This window comes from Nanorana parkeri, unplaced genomic scaffold, assembly GCF_000935625.1.
Source record: "Nanorana parkeri isolate BGI_ZX_2015 unplaced genomic scaffold, ASM93562v1 scaffold1426, whole genome shotgun sequence".
NCBI lineage: Eukaryota > Metazoa > Chordata > Amphibia > Anura > Dicroglossidae > Nanorana > Nanorana parkeri.
The window spans coordinates 269,937-292,328 of NW_017307694.1; the positions used below are offsets into that span (position 1 = coordinate 269,937).

The 22,392-nt window shown below is 47.7% G+C and overlaps 1 protein-coding gene across 1 annotated transcript in view; it reads left to right on the plus strand.

Annotated features, from left to right (window-relative positions):
• The first annotated feature begins 4,656 nt into the window (after positions 1-4,656).
• The window catches only part of LOC108798201 (zinc finger protein 850-like), a 40,988-nt gene continuing 23,252 nt past the window's right edge, over positions 4,657-22,392 (plus strand). Inside the window, exons 1-2 of the mRNA XM_018569929.1 lie at positions 4,657-5,302; positions 19,469-20,353. Coding sequence (XP_018425431.1) covers positions 4,701-5,302; positions 19,469-20,353 — 1,487 coding nt within the window. The 5' untranslated portion in view covers positions 4,657-4,700. The remainder of the gene's footprint in view (positions 5,303-19,468; positions 20,354-22,392) is intronic.

Consider the following 22,392-nt stretch of genomic DNA (forward strand, 5'->3'; position numbering starts at 1 on the left):
GCCCTTTGGTACTTGTTGTACAGCCATGAAACCTACAGCCAGCAGTGTGAGTGTGGTGACAGTCATCTCATGCAGATAAGATTGTGTGGTTGGAGTCTGGAGATATGCTCAGGTGTGGTTGGAGATGAGGTCAGGTGTGGTTGGAGACTGGAGATATGCTCAGGTGTGGTTGGAGATGAGGTCAGGTGTGGTTGGAGATATGCTCAGGTGTGGTTGGAGACTGGAGATATGCTCAGGTGTGGTTGGAGATGAGGTCAGGTGTGGTTGGAGACTGGAGATATGCTCAGGTGTGGTTGGAGATGAGGTCAGGTGTGGTTGGAGATGAGGTCAGTTGTGTTTGGAGATATGCTCAGGTGTGGGTGGAGATGAGGCCAGGTGTGGTTGGAGATATGCTCAGGTGTAGTTGGAGATGAGGTCAGTTGTGGTTGGAGATGAGGTCAATTGTGGTTGGAGATATGCTCAGTTGTGGTTGGAGATATGCTCAGGTGTGGTTGGAGATATGCTCAGGTGTGGTTGGAGATATGCTCAGGTGTGGTTGGAGATATGCTCAGGTGTGGTTGGAGATGAGGTCAGGTGTGGTTGGAGACTGGAGATATGCTCAGGTGTGGTTGGAGATGAGGTCAGGTGTGGTTGGAGATGAGGTCAGTTGTGGTTGGAGATATGCTCAGGTGTGGTTGGAGATATGCTCAGGTGTGGTTGGAGATATGCTCAGGTGTGGTTGGAGATGAGGTCAGGTGTGGTTGGAGATATGCTCAGGTGTGGTTGGAGATGAGGTCAGTTGTGGTTGGAGATGAGGTCAGGTGTGGTTGGAGATGAGGTCAGCTGTGGTTGGATTCTTGGAGATATGCTCAGGTTAGGTTGGAGATAAGCTCAATCTGTGAGTGCCGCGCTCTGTCCGCTGCAAGCTGATCACCATTTTTCAGTCTTTTGAGTGCCGACCTGCGCCCTCTGCTGGCGGATGACGGTATTTTACAGGCTTGTGAGTGCTGATCTGCGCCCTCTGCTGGCGGATGACGGTATTTTACAGGCTTGTGAGTGCTGATTTGCGCCCTCTGCTGGCGGATGACGGTATATTACAGGCTTGAGAGTGCCGAACTGCGCCCTCTTCTGGTGGATTACTATTTTAAAGGCTTATGAGTGCCGACCTGCGCCCTCTGCTGGTGGATGGCCGCATTCCACGAGCGCGCACAGAATGCTTATTGGGTCCTATATCACCCCATAGCTAAAACTAGAGCGCGGCGGCCATTTTTTCGTAGTGCAACTGGTGGGGGGGAAAAACAGAGCCGCGGCCATTTTGTTGTGGTCCACCAGGAAATTGTAGAATTGAGACGAGCACAGCTGGCAGAACCTCTGCTCTGCCCATTGTGTATTTACTTCTGTAGGACAGCCTGTATATGCCTGGACTGAGTTGAGCCTCCTGGGATAGGTATGAGTATTGTTATATATATATATCTGGAATTCAAGAATATACTCCATGCAGGTGGATGGGTCTGGGGGCGAACAAGGGGCATCCAAAAAGGCATAGCTTGGACGTCAGGTGCGTTTTCAGGATGGTCCCCTTTCTAGCGCATTTTGGAATAGGGATTGGTGTTTCCCTTGGCACAGGTGGTACGATTTGGTGGTCTGTCCCGCGCCTATGTTGCAGCAACGACCTCACTGTATACTACATTCACCTAAAACAATAGCTGACCCCAAGACTAGCCAACTTTCCGAGATGGGAAACTGGGACATGTTGTATGTAGGCAAAGATCGCAGCCCGTTACGCGGACGGTGATGAATCAATATGCCAAAATAACTGGTTATAATGTTCTTTATACGGGCTCTTCAGAATAGGAAATGAAATAATTCAGAGGCCGGATGAAAGGTTTCGTGTAGAATACCACTTTGGGTTATAGAGGTCTACACATCAGACCAAAAATGAGGGACGACTGAGGGGGGGCATTCTCCATGAAGATAGTATTCCTGGTGGGATTTAGACCTTCTACCCTAATGCTGGAAGACCAATGTCCTACCCATCTAGCCACCATGCTGACCCATATTTTTTAGCATTGGCAAGACCCTAGAGGACACGCTATTGGAGAAAAAATGTGTCCACTGTAGAAGTTTAAAGCCCTTAAAATTTTTCAGGAGCGATTGTGTTACTCGCCAAACAACTGTCTACTTTTATTTATAGGGCAAGACCCCACATCTCTTCAGACCTCCACATCAGGAGGTTCCTCCATGAGAACCTGAATCCAGTTCTTGAGTCATGGCTGATCCTAAAAGATTGGAAGAGGAAGGGAAGAAGATAACTGAGAGGATATTAAACCTCACCCTGGAGATCATCTACCTGCTGACCGGAGAGGTGAGGAGGATTCTGGGAGGTCACATGACATCACTCTTATCTCTATTCATAATACACAGACCTGACCGGAGAGGTGAGGAGGATTCTGGGAGGTCACATGACATCACTCTTATCTCTAGTAATAATACACAGACCTGACCGGAGAGGTGAGGAGGATTCTGGGAGGTCACATGACATCACTCTTATCTCTATTAATAAGACAAGGAGGTGAGGTGACTAAAGGAACTGACAGTAACATTACTTTATTAGTAGGATAACAGCAGGATGGCTACATTGTGGGATATGAATAATTATTTTTTATAGTAAAGTAAAACTGTCTTTTTATTCCCAGAATTACAAAGTAGTGAAGAAGGCATTTAGTGAACATATGACAACCAGTGGCCATCCCTATGTACTAGGAGCATGGAGCAAGAGCCAGAACTCCTTCATGATGGGTGCATCTCATTCCGTGATACCTGAAAGGTGTAAAGACAAGAAGATTCTAGAAGTCACCCAGAAGATCATTGAGCTGCTGACGGGAGAGGTGAGCGGTGCCGGGGATTCTGGGACATGATCCAGGAACAGACAAGGGATGTGTCTGGATGGTGACTGTATCATTGTGTGTGTCAGGTTCCTATAAGGTGTCAGGATGTCTCTGTCTATTTCTCCATGGAGGAGTGGGAGTATCTAGAAGGACACCGGAATCTCTACGAGGACGTCATGATGGAGAACCGGCCGCCCCTCACATCACCGGGTAAGAGGAGACTTTCATTTCTTGAGTATTGAGGATCCCCCTAGATACACACATCCTCTGATATAAAGACATAGAAACAACGTATTCAGTCAGTGTGTGTGTTTCCTACAGATGGATCCAGGAACAGAAATACCCCAGAGAGATGTCCCCGTCCTCTGTATTCCCGGGATTCCACACAGGAACATCAGGAGATCCCTCAGGCCCGTCCTCTGTATTCCCGGGATTCCACTCAGGAGATCCCTCAGACCCGTCCTCTGTATTCCCGGGATTCCACACAGGAACATCAGGAGATCCCTCAGGAGGATCAGGTAAAGTCTGGTTTGCGATTCTTCTCAGATTTGCTTCATGACTTACCTAGAAGCTGATTGGACCCGGGTTAATAAAACTGTTTCCAATTACTTAGACCAAACATGCGATTAAAGTTGATGTCACAGAAAGACAAGAGACATATTTAAGGTCTGATGGGCCGTGTAAGACCAAGGAAAAACCTACAGATGGATCCAGTAACAGAAACACACCAGAAAGATGTCCCCGTCCTTTGTATTTCCATCGGGATGATCAGGTAGATGGAGTAAACCAGCAAGAAATGTATCTCTGGTGTCCGCTCTCAGCTCATGAAACTTTAAAATACACCTTTTGATTTTCTTGGTGATACGTAGGAAGAAAAGTGGACTGAATACAGAACTGAAGGCCGAGAAACCCAAGAGCAGACATATGTGTGGGGTGACAAGGAAGAGGACATTCCTCCAGAGATCAGCTCAGGTGAGTAAGAATATAAAGACCTAGAACATCTTCCTCGTGTGGTAACCACAACAGTCCCCTCACCACCAGAAGGTCTTTGTTCTCATGATGTCCACTGTGGTGTCAACTGTACCTAACATATCCAGAAAACTGGACATGTGTATTTTATGGAGTCTCTGCCCAAGCATATGTGATGAGTCCGGAACAGTAAACAAAATGAGGCTCCTGTAATGGAGTCACAGATTTCTCTGCTGGGTGGACATCGGAACCTAGTATTAGACTGAAAAGACTCCATATGGCTCCTTTGGGTGGAGCTTGGCTTTGGGAAGACCGCCTCTGCTTCCAGAACAATAAGAACAGAACAATGAGGTTTGGGTGGGAGCGGGATCATAGATATTGAAATGTAATACTCACTTAGTAGTCCTACTTCAGTCCATGGTAGGTGCATGGGATAGCGTTGTGATCACAGTTGGATGTTTCCGGAATGGACCACCATGGTGTGGTCCAAGTTGGTTGTAGTTGATGACTTCACAGTGGCCCTGATTTCTTTGACCTCTTCTTGTCCTGCTTTCTACAGATGGACGATACAGAGAGTACAACCGGGAGAAACGACTCATCATCTCTCCAGATGAGGTGGTAGAAGACGACATCACATCCGACTCTTCAGAAGGAAACTCCTTTACCTCAAATCTCCATCCAGTCCTCCTCAGTGCAGATCTGTCATCTGATCGGTCCACACACAGGGGGAATTTTCCCGATCGCTTACCTCCCGTCGCCCATGCTACAGATCGTATAGCAGGTGAACCGTTCCCGTGTTCTGAGTGTGGAGAAAGTTTTGCTCAGAGATCAGAACTTGCATTCCATCGAAGAACTCACACCGGGATGAAGACCTATTCCTGTTCCAAATGTGGGAAATGTTTTAACCACAAAGCTCATTTTATGTCCCATGAAAGAACTCACACGGGGGAGAAGCCGTTCTCCTGCCCCGAGTGTGGGAGAAGTTTTGCAGAGATATCGAACCTTACCAAACATCAGCGTTCTCACACCGGGGAAAAGCCGTTTTCTTGCTCTGAATGTGGCAAATCTTTTACCCGGAAAGGATATCTTATTTCCCATCGCAGGGTTCACACGGGAGAGAAGCCGTACTCTTGTTCCGAATGTGGCAAATGTTTTGCATTTAGGTCGGACCTTGCTAAACACAAACGGATTCACACCGGCGATCGTCCGTATTCGTGTGCCGAGTGCGGGAAAGGCTTTGCCCAGAAGTCAAATCTGGTTCAGCACCAAAGGGTCCATGCGGGCGATCACCCATATTCCTGTTCTGAATGTGGCAAATGGTTTTCTTGTAAAAGACATCTGATTGGGCACCAGAAAACTCACACGGGTGAACGCCCATACTCATGTTCCGCGTGTGGGAAAGGTTTCATCTATAAATCGAGCCTGGTGCGGCATGAGAAGGTCCACAGTGGCGAAGATCCGTATTCATGTCCTGAATGCGGGAAACGGTTTTCTAGGAGATCCACCCTCACATCACATCTCAGCTTCCACCGAAGGCAAGAGGTTCCTGGGCAGGGCGTGGCAGCAGAGTAAGAGCACAGAAAACACGGGTGTCTTGGTGTCCTAATTTAAAAGTAATAAAATGGTTAAAAAAATCACCCTTTTTTCTTGTCTTACTGTAGAGGTTCTCCAACCTTTGCCATTAGTGAAATACAGGGACTGCCTGCATGTGGGTGCATATGACTTGTTGCCCCTTCCTACCACGTGAAAAATCCCGGTGCTTGCCGATTAGCTGCTTAGTCACCCAGCATTGTCACATGAGAAATGGAAGATAGTCAAGATTCTAAGCCCCGCCTTTATTCCATCTTATATACAGCAAGTCAGTATTAATACAGCCTGACAGCAGAAAACACCCCCCCTGTGTAACCCGTCCTCATGTTCCACCCCTGTTTACCGTACACCCGTCCCTGCCAGCGCTTGTCAACTATTTCACTCTAAGCCCACCCATCCCGAGCAAGTAAAGTAAGGGCAGCAAGTGCTCAAGGTGCATGTGCATCTAACAAGGTTCTCAGGTATTTAAATGTATTCAAGTCCCCTACTCCATCTATACCTCATGCTCACATAGCATATCACCGCTCTCCACCGTGGTGACAAATACCAAATGCAATACTTCCCGTGTATAGTAAGCTGCCCTGTTTGCTGCTACGGGATGCCTGAAACCCCCATTGCTGCTAGATACTCACACCCCTGTGTATCCAGATCTCCGGTTCTGCAAGAGACTATTACGCCTTTGTTCCCAGAACCCCAGTGCTGCAGGAGTTTCTCACGCCGGTTCTCCTAGCATCTTGGTACTCCCTGTGTCTTAAGCACTTCCGCGTTACCCAGAGCTGTCTGCATCACCACGCTAGCAGCAGAGCCCCCTGTGTCTTCCTGAGAATGTCTTTACAGTCCTGCGTACTCCAGCATCCCTGCACCCATGTGCCCTGTGTACCTCTAGAGAGCTTCCAGTATTCCTACATCTGTGTCCCTGTCTACTCTTAGTGAACTTCCCGTGAGTCCAGGACTCCAGTGCTCCCAAAGACTATGGCACTCCTGCCTTTCCCATGAGACAAAACCTTGGGGCTCCGAGAGACTATGGCACGTCTGCCTTTCCCATGAGACAAAGCCTTGGGGCTCCCAGAGACTATGGCACGTCTGCCTTTCCCATGAGACAAAGCCTTGGGGCTCCCAGAGACTATGGCACGTCTGCCTTTCCCATGAGACAAAGCCTTGGGGCTCCCAGAGTCTATGGCACGTCTGCCTTTCCCATGAGACAAAGCCTTGGGGGCTTCCAGAGACAATGGCACTCTTGCCTTTCCCATGAAAAGAAAGCCTTGGGGGCTCCCAGAGACTATGGCACTCTTGCCTTTCCCATGAGACAAAGTCTTGGGGCTCCCAGAGTCTATGGCACTCTTGCCTTTCCCATGAGACAAAGTCTTGGGGCTCCCAGAGACAATGGCACTCCTGCCTTTCCCGTGAGACAAAGCCTTGGGGGCTCCCAGAGACAATGGCACTCTTGCCTTTCCTGTGAGTGCAGCACCTCTTTTCCAAGACTCTTGACACCTGTTCATCGCTGTATCTGGTCAGCCGTAGCCTGAACAAGAGTGCTTGAGGGCCACAACCTAGGAGCTGTCCTGCATCAAAGCCCATCGCCCCTTGCAGGGTGGCCTTGGTAATACCAAGCAGTCCTTAGACTCTGCTCCTCAAGCACACCGCCATGAAGCCTGCAGGCTACATGGGGGGTCCAGAATCCCTATCCATACGTAACACAGTGACAACTGTGCAAGAAATCACTAAAACAAAAAATGGAATGCTGGATAAATCACACGGAACGAATGTGCATGCCGGTTTGGAGGCCGAATACATATGCAAATTTGTTATAAATAGACACCCTAAGTGTTTACAGTCCCAACTGTTAGACTGAAAAGTCATAGAACATGTGAACACAGCAACAGGAATGTTTGTCCTGTGTCTTAGTGGAGCCACCACTAGAGGGCGACCCTCTGACATGTGAGAGAAGGAAGTGTCCCCAGTCCAGGAAGTGGCCATGTGAGAGAAGGAAGTGTCCTCAGGCCAGAAAGTGGCCATTTTCTTGTAGACCAGTTTATTGTATTGTATTTTTCCTACTTAGTCCATAGAGTTCAACTTGAGAAAATGGTACATATCAACTGTGCTTATTATGTTGTTTTCTGTTGAGGTCATGTTACATTTTTGGACATGTTATAGTTGTATAATTATACTGTGTGGAGGACGGAGCCATTTTTTTGTAGCCTGGTTAAAAAGAAAGGAGGAGCCTTTATGACCACAGGCAATTCCTGGTGCGATGTGAGGCTGAAGATTGTGTGCTCTGTGTTGAGGAGGTAATAATGCTCTATAAGAATTTGCTTTTCCTAAAACTTTTCATCCATGGTGTTTTCCATGCGTCTGCCAGAGATATCGCCATTTTAAAGACAGCGCAGAGCTCACCGCTCCGTAGCTGCCGGAGGCTTTAGCTGCTGAAGAACGCTGAACTACGCGAGACCTGTTTTCTTTTTTTCATCCTCTGAGCTTCTGTTCATTTCAGAATTTCTGAGGATAGAAATGTTTAATTGTGATTTTGTTAATTGTGAAAACTTTGCAAACCAGCAGAAAGAGGAGTATTTAGAAGGACACGTGGATCTGTAGAAGGACGTGATGATGAAGAACCGGCGGCCCCTCACATCACCGGGTAAGAGGAGACTTTAATTTCTTGAGTATTGAGGATCCCCCTAGATACACACATCCTCTGATATAAAGACATAGAAACAATGTATTCAGTCAGTGTGTGTGTTTCCTACAGATGGATCCAGGAACAGAAATACCTCAGAGAGATGTCCCCGTCCTCTGTATTCCCGGGATTCCACACAGGAACATCAGAAGATCCCTCAGGAGGATCAGGTAGGTGGAGCTGAAGGTCTTCCGAAATAAAACAGTAACCTTATTTGATATGAGCTCCATATAGTCTTAATGTCATTGCTCTTAATCTAATGGACTATCAATGTTTTCTTTATTTAGAGTCAAAATCTGAATAATAAAGTTCAAGTTGAAGAAGCAGCAAAAAAAACATCTACGAGGGGTGATGAGCCGTGTAAGGAGGAGGAACGTTCTCTAGAGATCAGCACAGGTGAGGAATAAACACTAAATCCAGAAAAGAGTCCCAGATTCTCCTTGTTCAGTCACTACAACAATCTCTTCTTCTCCCCCCTCCTCTGTCAGTAGACAGTAATGGGGGGACGGAATGTGTCTAGTGGGGGGAGTCAGGAGCCATCAGCCTCTATTAGACTCCGGCTCTCCTCCTCACATCATGTCATTGTGTGTTACCAGCCAAGAGACGTGACCAGTCTCCCCCCACACACACTCTCTGGGGTCTCTCATACATCTCAGTACAGGGGCTTCACTCTCATCTTTATTCACAGACACCGGAGACACTCGGAGCGACGTCAAAGCTGAGGAGGAAGAAGATGGACACGTGAAGATTAAAGAGGAGGAAGATCTTATGGAGATCAGCATGGGTGAGTTAGAGACTGCAGATGACACGTAAGATAACCCGTATCCCGATGCTTCAACTCAGCGAAGACTACGTGGCCTTATGTGGTCTTTACGTGAGGAATTCTGGAGAAAATTTACTTCAGAGAAGGTTTTCTATCTGAATATCGGTGTACTTTAAAATTCAGGAAACCTCCAATTTTTGATAGGACGATTCTGAAGAAACGTAAAGCCTATGAGAAGTCCTGTTACTTATGATACAACGTCTACAATAACACAACCATCCTTGTGGAAAGACAGAACGTTTGCAAGCAACTATGGAGGGAACATTTAGGTCCCAGATGGACTATTTGGGTGATTATTATGTCCATCCAGAACTGTGACAAAAGCGTGTGTATTTGGTGGTTGTGAATGAGGTTCCTGATTTGGTAAAGTTGCCCATTCTTGGCAAGAATCCACCCAGATCTTCTTTGGTTGTCTTTGAATAAACTACATATTTGAGATCTCTCCAAAGTGGCTCAATGATGTTGTGGCCAGGAGATCGTGATGGCCTCTTTTTGATGTAGGCACTGAAGGGTCAAGTGGACTTATGTTTTGGATCATTGTCATATTGGAAAGTCCAGATGTACCCTATCACCAGCTTCTGGGCTTATAGTCACAGCTGCATATAAGGGGTGCTGTCACATACCTAGTAAGAGACCGGATGGTCAGGATACTTCTCTTGCGACTCGTGTTCTTCCGCCCCCGGAGGTGGGAACAGGCAGCAGTTGGACAGCGAGGAGCACGAGTGCCACTGATGGGAACCGACACTGTGCAGGAGATGTCCTGATGACGTGTAGTCAACAAGCTGGGAGGTCCACCGAGCAGTCAGCGTGGGAGCAGGAACAAGAGACTGGAGCGTAGTCAGGAAAGCCAGAGGTCGGAGCCAGCCGGGCAGCAGAGTACAAAATCAGGAGGCAGAAGGCAGACTGCAGGAAACAGGCCGAGGTCAGGGGCAGGCAGCAATTAAGTAGCAAAGTCCAAACAAACCGGGTCAGGCAGGTCACAGGAATCCAACAGGTACAAGCACACGGGAACACTAGCTGAAAAGACTATCAGCAATGGAGCAAGGGCCGGCTCGTTTTTATATGGTGAGCTTAACCAGGTAGCAGCATCACTTCCTGTGCGACGGCCGATGCACGTGTTTTCGCGCACTTCCGGATTGTGCGCGCAATGATGCGTTTTCCGGCCACATGGAGATTTGGTTTGTGCGCATGCACGGCCGCCATTTTGCCCTTAAAAAGCAGAAGATAATACATTTTTTTAGTTTATTTTGCATTTTGGCACCGGCTGGTCCTAGTTTGAACTTTCACCTCCATGACACCTACTCAGTCCTCAGTCTCGCTGGTATTGATCTCAGCCTTGGAACCATTTTCCCAGTCCTCTGTCCATCTTCATGGAGCGATGAGATACAAATAGTGATTGCGCACTCCCACCTGAGACTTTTTAACTTCCAGACGCTATTTAGTCTGATCTCTTGGATTCAGGTGATGTCACCACTGCGCTGGCCTTTCGGTTCTCAGACTACCACGGAGCTCTTCTTGTCTCAAATGTTTTTGGTTTTTTATTAAAGGAGAACTATGGGGTGAGGGCTTTTCCCCATAGTTCTCCTTAGGGTAACGGAGCGTGATTTGGTAGATTGATGGGCGTCATTGAGCGTTATGTCTTCATAATGAATGTATGCGTTCTCACAGTAATAATTCAATTTCCGTAGAACAATGATATCATCGCTTTTAAGTGGCACTTTGTCGATTTCTTAAAGGTCAACCGAGTAACCAGAACCCTCCAGAGAGATGTCCCCGTCCTCTGTATTCCCGGGATTCCACACAGGAACATCAGGAGATCCCTCAGACCCGTCCTCTGTATTCCCGGGATTCCACACCAGATCATCATAGGATCCCTCAGGATGATCAGGTAGATGGGTTGGGGGGGGCTATCATAGGGAGGCACAAGGTGCATAAAATAATGATATGGAGAGTTCTTCACCGAGTTTTGATTCCTGATGTTTGTTCATTTTGGTATCTTATGGTAATTTTTAACCATTTGCCGTCCGGAGCAATTTCTTACATTTGCACACACATGATAAAATCTGAATTTGTGGCTAGAAAACAGCTTCAGACCCCCCAACAATGATATACGCTCTGAAAGCAGAGGCCCTGTAGAGTAAAAAGATGCTAGGTGCAATTTTTTATGATGCACAGTATTTGCGCAAATATTTATCAAACCCGTATTTTTAGGATAAAATACACTAAAATGACATTTATTGCACAGAAACAGAATATAATGCCCAATTTTTTGGTAAAATATAAAAGACGGGGTCATGCCGGGTAAATAGATACCAAACATGTCAAGCCAGATGTAGATCATATTACTCTTTCTGTCACTGTCTAGTTACTGAACACCCGTGTCTGTATATACTGCTGTACGATTACTGCTTCTGTCTAAATCTTACTAAGCACCCACCTTGGAGATCTTAGAGACAGAGACCAAATCTCTTATTTGGATCGTTTTGTGTCATGCAGGACGAGAGCTTTGTCAAAGTTGAAGTCAAAGAGGAAGATCCGTCTGTAAAGAGCAATGAGCCGTGTAAGGAGGTGGAAATTCCTCCAGAGATAGGCAGAGGTGGGTAATTATTATTATATTATTATACAGGATTTATATAGCGCCAACAGTTTGCACAGCGCTTTACAATATAAGAAAGACATTACAATCACAATACAATTCAAGACAAGATGGTAAGAAGGGCTCTGGATGAATTATTTGAGAACATGATGGTTGAGTGGTTAGATTGAGGTGGGATAGGCTTCCCTGAAGAGATGAGTCTTAAAGGATCGCCTAAAGGCAGTCAGAGTGGGAAACCAACGCACAGTGTGGGGTAAACAATTCCAGAGGATGGGAGAGACTCTAGAGAAGTCCTGGAGACGAGCATGGGAGGAGTTGACTAGGGAGCTGGAAAGCAAGAGGTCTTGGGAGGAGCGGAGTGGACGGTTAGGGTGATACTTTGAGACCAGGTTGGAGATATATCCGGGGGCGGAGTTGTGGATGGCTTTGTAAGAGATTGCTAATATTTTGAATTTTATCCTTTGGGCTATTTAAACAGATCCAGAATGGAATGACAGGTTCTCATTGTTAACGCAATTCTCTACTCACCAGGCACATGTATAACAAGTTAGTTTTCCGCTCTGGGGTGTTGCCACTCCTCGGGGTTCGGGAGGAAAGTTATGGGTCTGGATCCTCAGGGGTTGCTCCTTCGCTTTCCGTCGGCCTATCACATCATTTTTCAAATGTAAACCCAAAATTGCTTTACATAGTTCCTTTGCTGATTTGTGATTACTATACCAATTGTTATTCATAGCTGTAGAAATGCTATAAAAGACCTGCCAGAATCTGTCTCTTCCTGCAAGTGGGTTACAACTCCAACCGCAGGCTCCTATTGCTGTGGTAGCATTGCCAGCCCAATGTGTTTGCTGCCGCGCTGGGACTGTTGGATGCTGTCTCGTAGTCGGCCTATGACATCATCAAAAAAGTTTCCTGGCTTGCTTTGTTGTCTATGAATTGCTGCTTAGTCCGTGGGGAGTGGCTGGATGCTGGGGCCTTCTCTCTGGCCTCAGCCCTACACGGAAGACTGAGGGCTAGTTCACACCAGATGCAGTTGTGATGCAGTCTGTTCAGTTCGGCTGCTGCGGCCAAAATACATCACAATTGGCCCGTTTTAGCTGCATCGGATCGCACCGGAACGCATCACAAACGCATCGGAATGCGTCGCAAACGGAAAAAAAAACCAAAAAACATTTGATTGTATCATCATCCAGGGACTTCCTCTTTGTAGGCAGAGGAGATATTGGAGCCATGGCAGAAGTGGATGCTGGCGTCTTCATCAAGTACGTGGAGGAGTGCCCGCTCCTCTATGACCCAAAGCATCCCAATTACAAAAATAATCGGCAGAAAATGGGGAAGTGGAGAGAGATCGCGGCCCGACTCTACCCGGATTTCTCCGGTTTGAACCGGATGCAAAAAGAAAAATGTGGTGAGTGAATTCTCTTTCTCGAGCAACTTTGATGTTCTATATGGTTCTATAATGGTGGTAGCAACATTAGCGATAAACTGTTTAAAATGAACTCCATTACAAAAACTAGAGGCCACCACCTAAAATTGGTGGGAAAAAATTCCAGCACAAGGGGCGAAGGGAGTTCTTCACAGTAAGATCAGTTAGGGTCCGGAACTCACTGCCGCAGGCAGTGATTTCAGCAAAGAATGCGGAACGGTTCAAGAAACTTTTGGGCGATTTCTTAAGGGTCCGTAATATTCAGGGGTACAGGTACTCCTAGAATGAGATCCTAATAGGTTGGACTTCATGGACTAATGTCTTTATTCAACCTCAAATACTATGTAACTATATACAGCCCACCTAGATAGTTGTAAACCACCCATGGACTATGGAATATGGACTATGCAGAATAAATCACCCACCCGCATCTCCACTCCTCACATGTGTGTGAAATACTGTTTTCATGTTGACATGGTGCTGGTCCTCAAGAGTCTGTTGGTGCGTAATAGATGACCCAATTTAGAATTTTTGAATATGGTGGAATCACTACGGCTGCCATATGAACCGATGTCCACATACACTATTTTTCCAAAAGTATTGGAACACCCCTCCAATTTATTGGATTCAGGTGTTCCAATCACCTCCATGGCCACAGGTGTATAAAATCGCGCACCTCGGCATGCAGACGCTTCTACAAACATCTGTGAAAGAATGTGTCGCTCTCAGGAGCTCAGTGACTACAAGCGTGGTACCGTGATAGGTTGTCACCTGTGCAATAAGTCCATCCGTGACATTTCCTGGCTACTAAATATTCCGCGGTCACCTGTTACTGGGATTATAACAAAGTGGAAGCAACTGGGAACAACAGCAACTCAGCCACGAAGTGGTAGGCCACGTAAAATGACAGAGCGGGGTCAGCGCATGCTGAAGCGCACAGTGCGCAGAAGTCGCCAACTGTCTGCGGAGTCAATAGCTACAGACCTCCAAACTTCATGTGGCCTTCAGATTGGCACAACAACAGTGCGTAGAGAGCTCCATGGAATGGGTTTCCATGGCCGAGCAGCTGCATCCAAGCCTTACATCACCAAGTGCAATGCAAAGCAAAATCCCAGTGACGTGTCTGGTGTTGGTGGTTGCCAGGAGAACGGTATTTGCCTGACTGCATTGTGCCAAGTGTAAAGTTTGGTGGAGGGGGGAGTATGGTGGGGGGTTGTTTTTCGGGGGTTGGGGTTGGCCGATTAGTTCCACTGAAGGGAACTCTTATGACATCAGCATACCAAGACATTTTGGACAATTTCATGCTCCTGACTTTGTGGGAACAGTTTGGGGATGTCCCCTTCCTGTTCCTACATGACTGTGCACCAGTGTACAAAGCAAGGTCCATAAAGACATGGATGGGGGAGTTTGGGGTGGAGGAACGTGACTGGCCTGCACAGAGTCCTGACCTCAACCCCATAGAACACCTTTGGGATGAATTAGAGCGGAGCATGCGAGCCCGGCCTTCTCCTCCAACATCAGTACCTGACCTCACAAACATTCCCATAGACACACTCCTAAACCTTGTGGACGCTTTCCCAGAAGAGTTGAAGCTGTTATAGGTGCAAAGGGCGGAGCCAACTCAATATTGAACCCTACGGACTAAGACTGGTATGCCATTAAAGATCATGTGCGTGTAAAGGCCGGGTCCCAATACTTTTGGTAATATAGTGTATGTCAAGCAATCATCTGCCATAAGGACTGTTGAGAACATTTTTTTATAGTTGAAATACTTACTTCCACTATGTGGGGGCATTCTCCTGCGCCTGTGTTTCCCATCTATAGCTCCTAAACAATTTGGGAAATTGCATCTCTTCCAAAATAATTCCACAATTTCTCTTCATCATTGCTCAGTTGGCTGGGAGCATAACCTCCTCTGTGCAAATTTCACCAAACAGCCTTGCATGTGGACTGTACGATGTAATAGATGGTAGATCTTCCCATTCTGAATTGAAAGTGCATTGTTGCATACGAATGACCGGTTGCCAGGAAGTTAACAAAGGCCATAATGTTATTGTTTTGCAGTTGAAGAAGTCAAAAAGCGATGGCGAAATTTTCGGGACTGCTACAGCAAAGAACTGCGCCACAGGAAGCACGAGAGAAGAAGTGGATCTGGCAGCCGAAGGCGCCAACCATATGTGTACTTCCAACAGCTCGCCTTCCTCAGACCGGTCATAGAGCTGCGTCAGTAAGTTGGCCCACAATGGCAGCATGACATTCATTTAACTTGTATATCTTTGGATGTCTGATGTCGTTTTATTTTCACAGAACCCAAAGCAATTGGGACGAGGAAGAAGGAGCCGGACCTTGGGCAGGGGCAGCAACAACCTCGGCATCTGCAGGAGCACGCGCGACTTCTGCAGAGGCAGCTGTGGCAAGTCCAGGGGAAGCCGTGGCCTCCGCAGGGGAAGCTGGGGTGGAGGAGTCGTGTGCGGCCGAAGAGGAACTGCAGATGGAAGAAGATCAGCAGCAGAATGGACAACCTCACCTGGTGCACTGGGACACATTGACTGAGATGGCCTTGGAGGAAAACATGGCTCCTGCTGGTCCCAGACTGACCAGGACCACAGCACGGCCACAGACAGCCCGGAGGAGACCAACCTATCGTGCATCACGGGCAGGATCCTCGGTGGGGGATTTAATGGAGGCCATGCGCTTCCTAATGCGCCAATTTGAAGAAGCAAATAACAAGCACCGAAACGTGGCCTTAGCATTCGTTCCATTTCTCCAGCTGATCCCTGATCAAGACCTTTTTGCTTGCGTCATGGACATTAACCGTGTCATCATGGGGTACCAGCGTCAGAATCCGCTTGTGCTGTCTGAGAGGGAAAAGCCCTCTGCGGTGCCCCCCTCGACTGTTCCCCCCTATGCTGGGGCCCCACCAACACATCCACCAGCACCTCCTCCAGCTGCAGGAGCTCAGCCACCTCGCCACCATTTCACACACCCACCTCTCCAACCGCAACCACATGGGAGCTTTATGGGCAACGTGCAGGACATCCAGGTAAACCCAATGGGTGGCGAGCATTTTTCAAATGCCCACAGGCAATCAGAGCCATCATGGGGTCGCTCTGATGATAGTGGGCCCTACTACAATCTGTGATTGCTTTTTGTTTTTTTCTTTATGTGTTATACAATTTTTGGCTTATGTTCTGATGAATAAATTTGGTTATTTTGTCTGATACATTTTCAATTATCTCGCTTCTTTGATGTCGATCATCTGTAATGAACCTCCGAAATGTGTTCAAATGCAATGACAAAGATTTCCCTCCTATGTGGGTGCAATTGGCAGCCTGCTATGGGCTTTAAACCAATAGTAGGCTGCCTTTTGCTTGAGCACACCTACATTTACAATTAACTGCTCATTCACACTGGAATCGGCCGGCACGTACAGCTCCGAGCAGCTCCCGGGAAGGTGTGATTAGTACGCAGCCCCCGTCCTTCTCTATGGGACTACGCGACCGTACGCTCCCCTTCACTCACCTCAAGTGCAGGTCCGTTGGGGTGCGTGTTTTCCGGCTCGGAGGAAGACAGGATCCATCCTGTCAGCATACGAGTGCGCGCACCCGGACAGACGTGCAGGGCGGGTAGGGGGGCGTACGGCCAAGGACATAAAGGACCCCCAGAAAGGTGGTTCTCCTGAAGCGGCTGTTGTTGCGCGGCCCGGCAGACACTGACGGCTCGGTGGTGATTTTTCTCTTCGTAGCTCCTTTTTGGGGGCTTCTTTCGAGATGTCTATCCGCTTGTCACCTTTCTGGGGGGTTCCTTTTTGTCCTTGGGCACGCCTCGATCTTGGGCTCTTGCTCTGAAGGCCTGGCCGGGCACACACGGATTACTACTCTCTGGGAACCATCTCCTTTATCTCCTTAGGAAGCACTAGAAGTGCGAAACGCGTTGAGGGAGTATTACTATTCCTGATATAAGAAGAGGCATCTATGTGCTGTATGAGTACAAGACTATGTTAAATCAATTTTGTATGTTATGGTCACCTAGCCTCAGATTATAATTCTGGAAGAGTTCATTTGGAGATCAGTTTGTTTTTTTCCATTCTGAAATGTTCACATATCAATTATTATGTCTTTAAACTGTTTTAACCTTTGCATAATAAAGAAACCTTAGGGGTGTGGTACCTGATATTCAGGATCTGGTCACGATAATTTGATTTAAAGGAGAACTATGGGGTCAGGGCTTTCCCCTATAGTTCTCCTAAGGGTCACGGGAGGACACAAACTAGCGTCCTCCCGTCACCCTAAGCTCAGTATATTGGGAGCTGTAGCTTGCGGTATACTGAGACGCCGCAGCCGGGACGGATCCCGACATTACTGTCTGGATCCATCCAGCTGCGTGATTGACAGCTGGCTCTGCCTATCTAGAGGCAGAGGCAGCTGTGCCCGCCCCCTCCCCCCGTCCGTTTCTCCAGTCAGTGCTGGTGGATCGGACAGGGGAGGGGGAAGATCCCTGTAGGGAGCCGTGAGTGACAGTCACGGCTCTCTGCAGGGACAGGATCGAGAAGTGAGCGAGCGCCGGTATTTGTTCGCTCACTTCCCGATCTACTGAGCCGACCTGTTACAGTTTCATTGTCACAGGTCGGCTCAGATTATAAGGCTGAGTGAAAATCACTCGCCTCATAATTCTCCAATGATAAATAACAGCGACAATGTGGACTTGCAGAGTTACTCCGAACACATAACATGAGCAAGACATTCACTCATCATAGGGTAATGATGAGACGTTGAGTAGGTGAGATTGCTTTGCGGTAGGCAGTGTCCTCATGCACAAGAGCGTCCGCTTCAGGAGGAGAGAATCAAAGCTATAAACCAAAAAAGCAGACCGGAGTGAGTAAACAGTACACAGTCAGTCACAAGTCCAGTGTGGTGCACACAGAACGTAATACCTTTCAATAGACATACGGATGCATGAAAAGAACTTCCCCGGATGCGCCCTTCCAAACCTCGTATGAAGTCCAAAACTGGCCCTTTGTTTCTCGGCCCCCCAGCCAGCGGGTGCACCCGATACCGACGTCTGGGGCGTTACAACCAACACTGACACCATGCCTGCCAACAGAGCAAGCATGTCAGAGCTCCAAAAACAACGAAGGAAATGCTCTGACAGGAAGAAGGAAGTGATATAATGGTCTAATTAGCATTTTGAGGTAAAAAAAACGGATGGCACTGCAGCTGCGCAGACGCATGCAGTTGTGACGCAGTTCTGGTGTGAACTACCACGGAGTGTTTGCAAACCTCGGGTTTCATATACAATTTCATCGAGATACAAATTCCAACATTATCAATGTGTAAAATTAAAGATGGCTCTATAGCCTCCTATGTGCACGGGATACTGACATTCACTAGTCTGAGGTGCGTAGTTCACTGTATGGAGATCTGGCATTAAACCCATTCTGAAGTACTATATAGAAGTTGGAAGAATTGTGAAAAAAAAACCAATCAGGAAGCAGGGCGGCATGTAATGACTTACCGCCCAGCTTCCTGATACCGAAAGTTCCAGTATCGAATACTCACCCAAATACTCGTAGTATTGGTATCGGTGCCAATACTGAGTATTTGTGTGAGTACTCGTACTCGCCCAAATGCTCCCGACGCCTAGCCTGATACCGGAACTTCCAGTGTCCGGAAGCCGGGCAGCGAGTCATTACAAGCTGCCCGTCTTCCTGAATCAGGAAGCCAGGGGGCGTGTAATGACTCGCCCCCCTGGCTTCCTAATTGGCCTGGGAAGCCGCCCCCATGCTCTTTCGTCACTTGATGATGAGGGAGCATGGAGTTGGCTTCCCGGCCAATCAGGAAGCTGGCCAACGTGTAATGACTTGCTGCCCTGCTCCCTGAGTGGTCGGGAAGCTGGCCAATCAGGAAGCCAGCCGACGAGTCATCACTCTCCACCCGGCTTACTGGCCGGACCTGGTGATGAGGAAGCATGGGGACGACTACCCTGCTAATCAGGAAGCCGCGTGTGGAGTCATTACATGCCAACCGGCTTCCTGTCTAATAATTACATGCTGCCCTGTTTCCTTCATGGGACTTCCGGTATCGGGGAGTAGTACCAAAAAAAAAAAAAAATCAGTACTTGTAACTCAAAAACCGGTATCGGTGCATCCCTATTTAAGATGAAGTCTGACTGAAGAGGAGGTCCTGAAACATGCGTCCTCCTCCAACTGCTATGATCTGTTTTCCAATTGGATATGTCTAGTGATTTCAACATTTGCTATCTTCTAAGCAAATTGTGTCTTCGTAATGATACTGGGTGTCCTTCAACATTTTTATTTCCTTCCTTTTCTTCTGTTCCCTTCAGATGGACGATACAAAGGGCACCACATGGAAGAACACCCCTCTTTAGAGAGTGAGATTGAAGATGATGACATCACAGTAGATTCTTCGGAGGAGAACCTCAAGACTACAAATCACGACCAGAGTTCTCCAGGTCACTCAGGTCTTCATGGCCATCGGGCGGCTCCCAGACGAGGTAAAACGTTCACGTGTTCCGAATGCGGTGAATGTTTTACCCGGAAGGCAGACCTCACCTCCCACCGGAGAACTCACAAAGGCCAGAAGATCTTTTCGTGTTCTGAATGTGGGAAAAGTTATTCCCTGAAACAGCAACTGGTCAGACACGTGAAAATCCACACCGGGGAGAAGCCCTTTTCATGTTCGGAATGCGGAAGGTGCTTTACTGAAAAATGCATACTTGTCAAACATCAGAGGACTCACTCCGGGGAGAAGCCTTTCTCGTGTTCCGAATGCGAGAAGTGTTTTCCGAGCAGGCGTAATCTCATCTTACATCAGATGACTCATACGGGGGAGAAGCCGTTTTCATGTTCCGAATGCGGCAAGTGTTTTTACTACAAATCAAACCTTACCACTCATGAGAAAGTTCACACCCAAGTGAAGCCATATTCATGCTCGGAATGCGGCAAATGTTTTTCCCATCGCTCGTCTCTCATTGATCATGAAAAAGTCCACACGGGGGAGAAGCCATACACATGTAAGGAATGCGGCAGAAGCTTTTCTCACAAGTCTTCACTCAACACTCATGGAAAGGTTCACACGGGGGAAAAGCCGTACTCGTGCTCTGAATGTGGCAAGTGTTTTTCGCACAAGTCGTCTCTTATCAAGCACGAAAAACTGCACGGAGGGGAGAAGCCGTTTTCGTGCATGGAATGCGGCAAGTGTTTTTCCCTCAAGTCAAGTCTTGTCGAACATGTCAAGCTGCACACCGGGTTGAAGCCGTACTTGTGCTCCGAATGCGGCAAAACTTTTTCCCTCAAGTCAAATCTCACCAAACACAAAAGAGTTCACACGGGGGAGAAGCCGTATTCATGTTCTGAATGTGGGAGACGGTTTTCAAACAAGTCCTGCTTTATGTCGCATGTCAATTCTCATGGGGCAGAATCTGCGTTAGGAGGTGGAAGCTGAGTTTGTGTAGGCACATATACACTAGATGACCATAAGTATGTGGACGCCCCTCCAAGTGATTGAGTTTCTAGTGAAGGGTAGTGGTAATGCTACGGCATACGGAGACATTTTACTACAAGTTTGGCAAGGAAGGACCTTTATGGACCTGTGTCTCTGTACACAAAGCCAGGGCTATAGACACAGTTTGGCCAGTTTGGTACGGAGGAACTCAAACAACTGCACAGAGCCCCCGACCCAACCCAAGTCTTCTCGTCCAACATCAGTACCAATGCAGGAAGAGGAATCACCAGCACTCAGCAGAATAATCCAACATGTCCATTTATTGGACATAGACGTCACACAATCACAAGAGCCAACGTTTCGAGACCACGCAGGGTCTCTTCATCAGGGCATAAATGGTCACTCTTTATGCCCTGATGAAGAGACCCTGCGTGGTCTCGAAAAGTTGGCTCTTGTGATTCTGTGACGTCTATGTCCAATAAATGGACATGTTGGATTATTCTGCTGAGTGCTGGTGATTCCTCTTCCTACATTGTGTCTGCACTGTGCCATCCGTGTTCATCACTACAAGCACCATTGTCTACATAGGCCTTGATTGCTGCAAGGTGTGCGGAGGATTTCCCCTTCTATCCAACATCAGTACCAGACATCACAAAAGTTCTTTTGGCTGAGTGGACACAGATGCACTCTACATTCTTGTGGAGAACCTTCCCACAGGAGTGGAGGCTGTAACAGATCCAAAGGTAGGCCAGCGCCATAGTATTGCTGTCACGTACCTGAGTGGAGACCGATAGTTGAGGAGGCTTCCCTTGCAGCTCGTGTCCCTCAACCCTGAGCATGGGAACAGAGGAGGAGTGACAGCGAGCTGCACTAGTGCCAAGGATGTAGCAGACACGTGTGCCGAGGTGGAAAGTCCAGGATCTGGAACGGAGGCAGTTCGGGCAGAGCCGAGGTCAAGCCGGGCGGGCAGCAGGGTGTTTGAAGCAGAAGACAGGAGCGAGATCCAAAAGGAAGCCAAGGTTCAAATCCAGCCGAGCAGCGAAGTACAAAACAGGAGGCAGAAGGAAGTCCAATGAACAGGCCGAGGTCAGGAGGCGGGCAGCAATCGAGAATGATCAGAGGCAATCCAGGTCAAACACAAGAAGTCAATTAACAAGGCAGATGCAAGGAACACAGGGGTCTAGCTGAAGATCATCCAGCCACGAAGGATATGGCAGTCTGGTTTATATAGGCGTGTCCATTAGCATTTCCTGTGCGCCTTACGTGCGCACGTTTTCGCGCGGAAGTCCGTTGCGCGCGCATGTGCACTAGCACACGTTTTCCAGTTACCCGGAAAATGGGGCCATGACCCTGCGCAGAGGTGCCTGGTGCCTTACAATTGCCCATGGTTATGGAATGGAAAGTCCAACAAGCTCGTATAGATTTGACAGTCCACTGTCAACAAACTTTGGGCCGCATAGTCTAGTTGTCTTGGGTTTATACTGGAAAAACTGGTTGAAGGACTGAAAGAAAACATGTCTTACTATACTGTATATATATATGTGTACATCATGTGTTTTTAATGTGAAAACTCAGATTTGTTCAAAAATAATGTCTCCTAAATAAATATCATTATTTGCAGAAATTTTATGGCAGGTTCCTATTAGCTACTGGTGCCGATAATTCACAGGGGGAGGGGGAAAGGGGGCAGGGCACAGCATACCACAGGAGTGTTCGCCTCTGTAGGAGGATTGACACCAAGCAGAAGGATGTGCTGTTATGAATGTGAGCTTAAACTTCGGAGGTAAATCTTAAATATACATTCAAGTCCCTGAAATATTAACAGAAATGTATCTTATTTGTGTATCACTCGGCTGTAGATCCTCCAATCATCTCTGAATTGGTGCTGACACTGTCCTTCGTTCTGGAGGGTGGTGCTGACACTGTCCTTCGTTCTGGGGGTTGGTGCTGACACTGTCCTTCGTTCTGGAGGGTGGTGCTGACACTG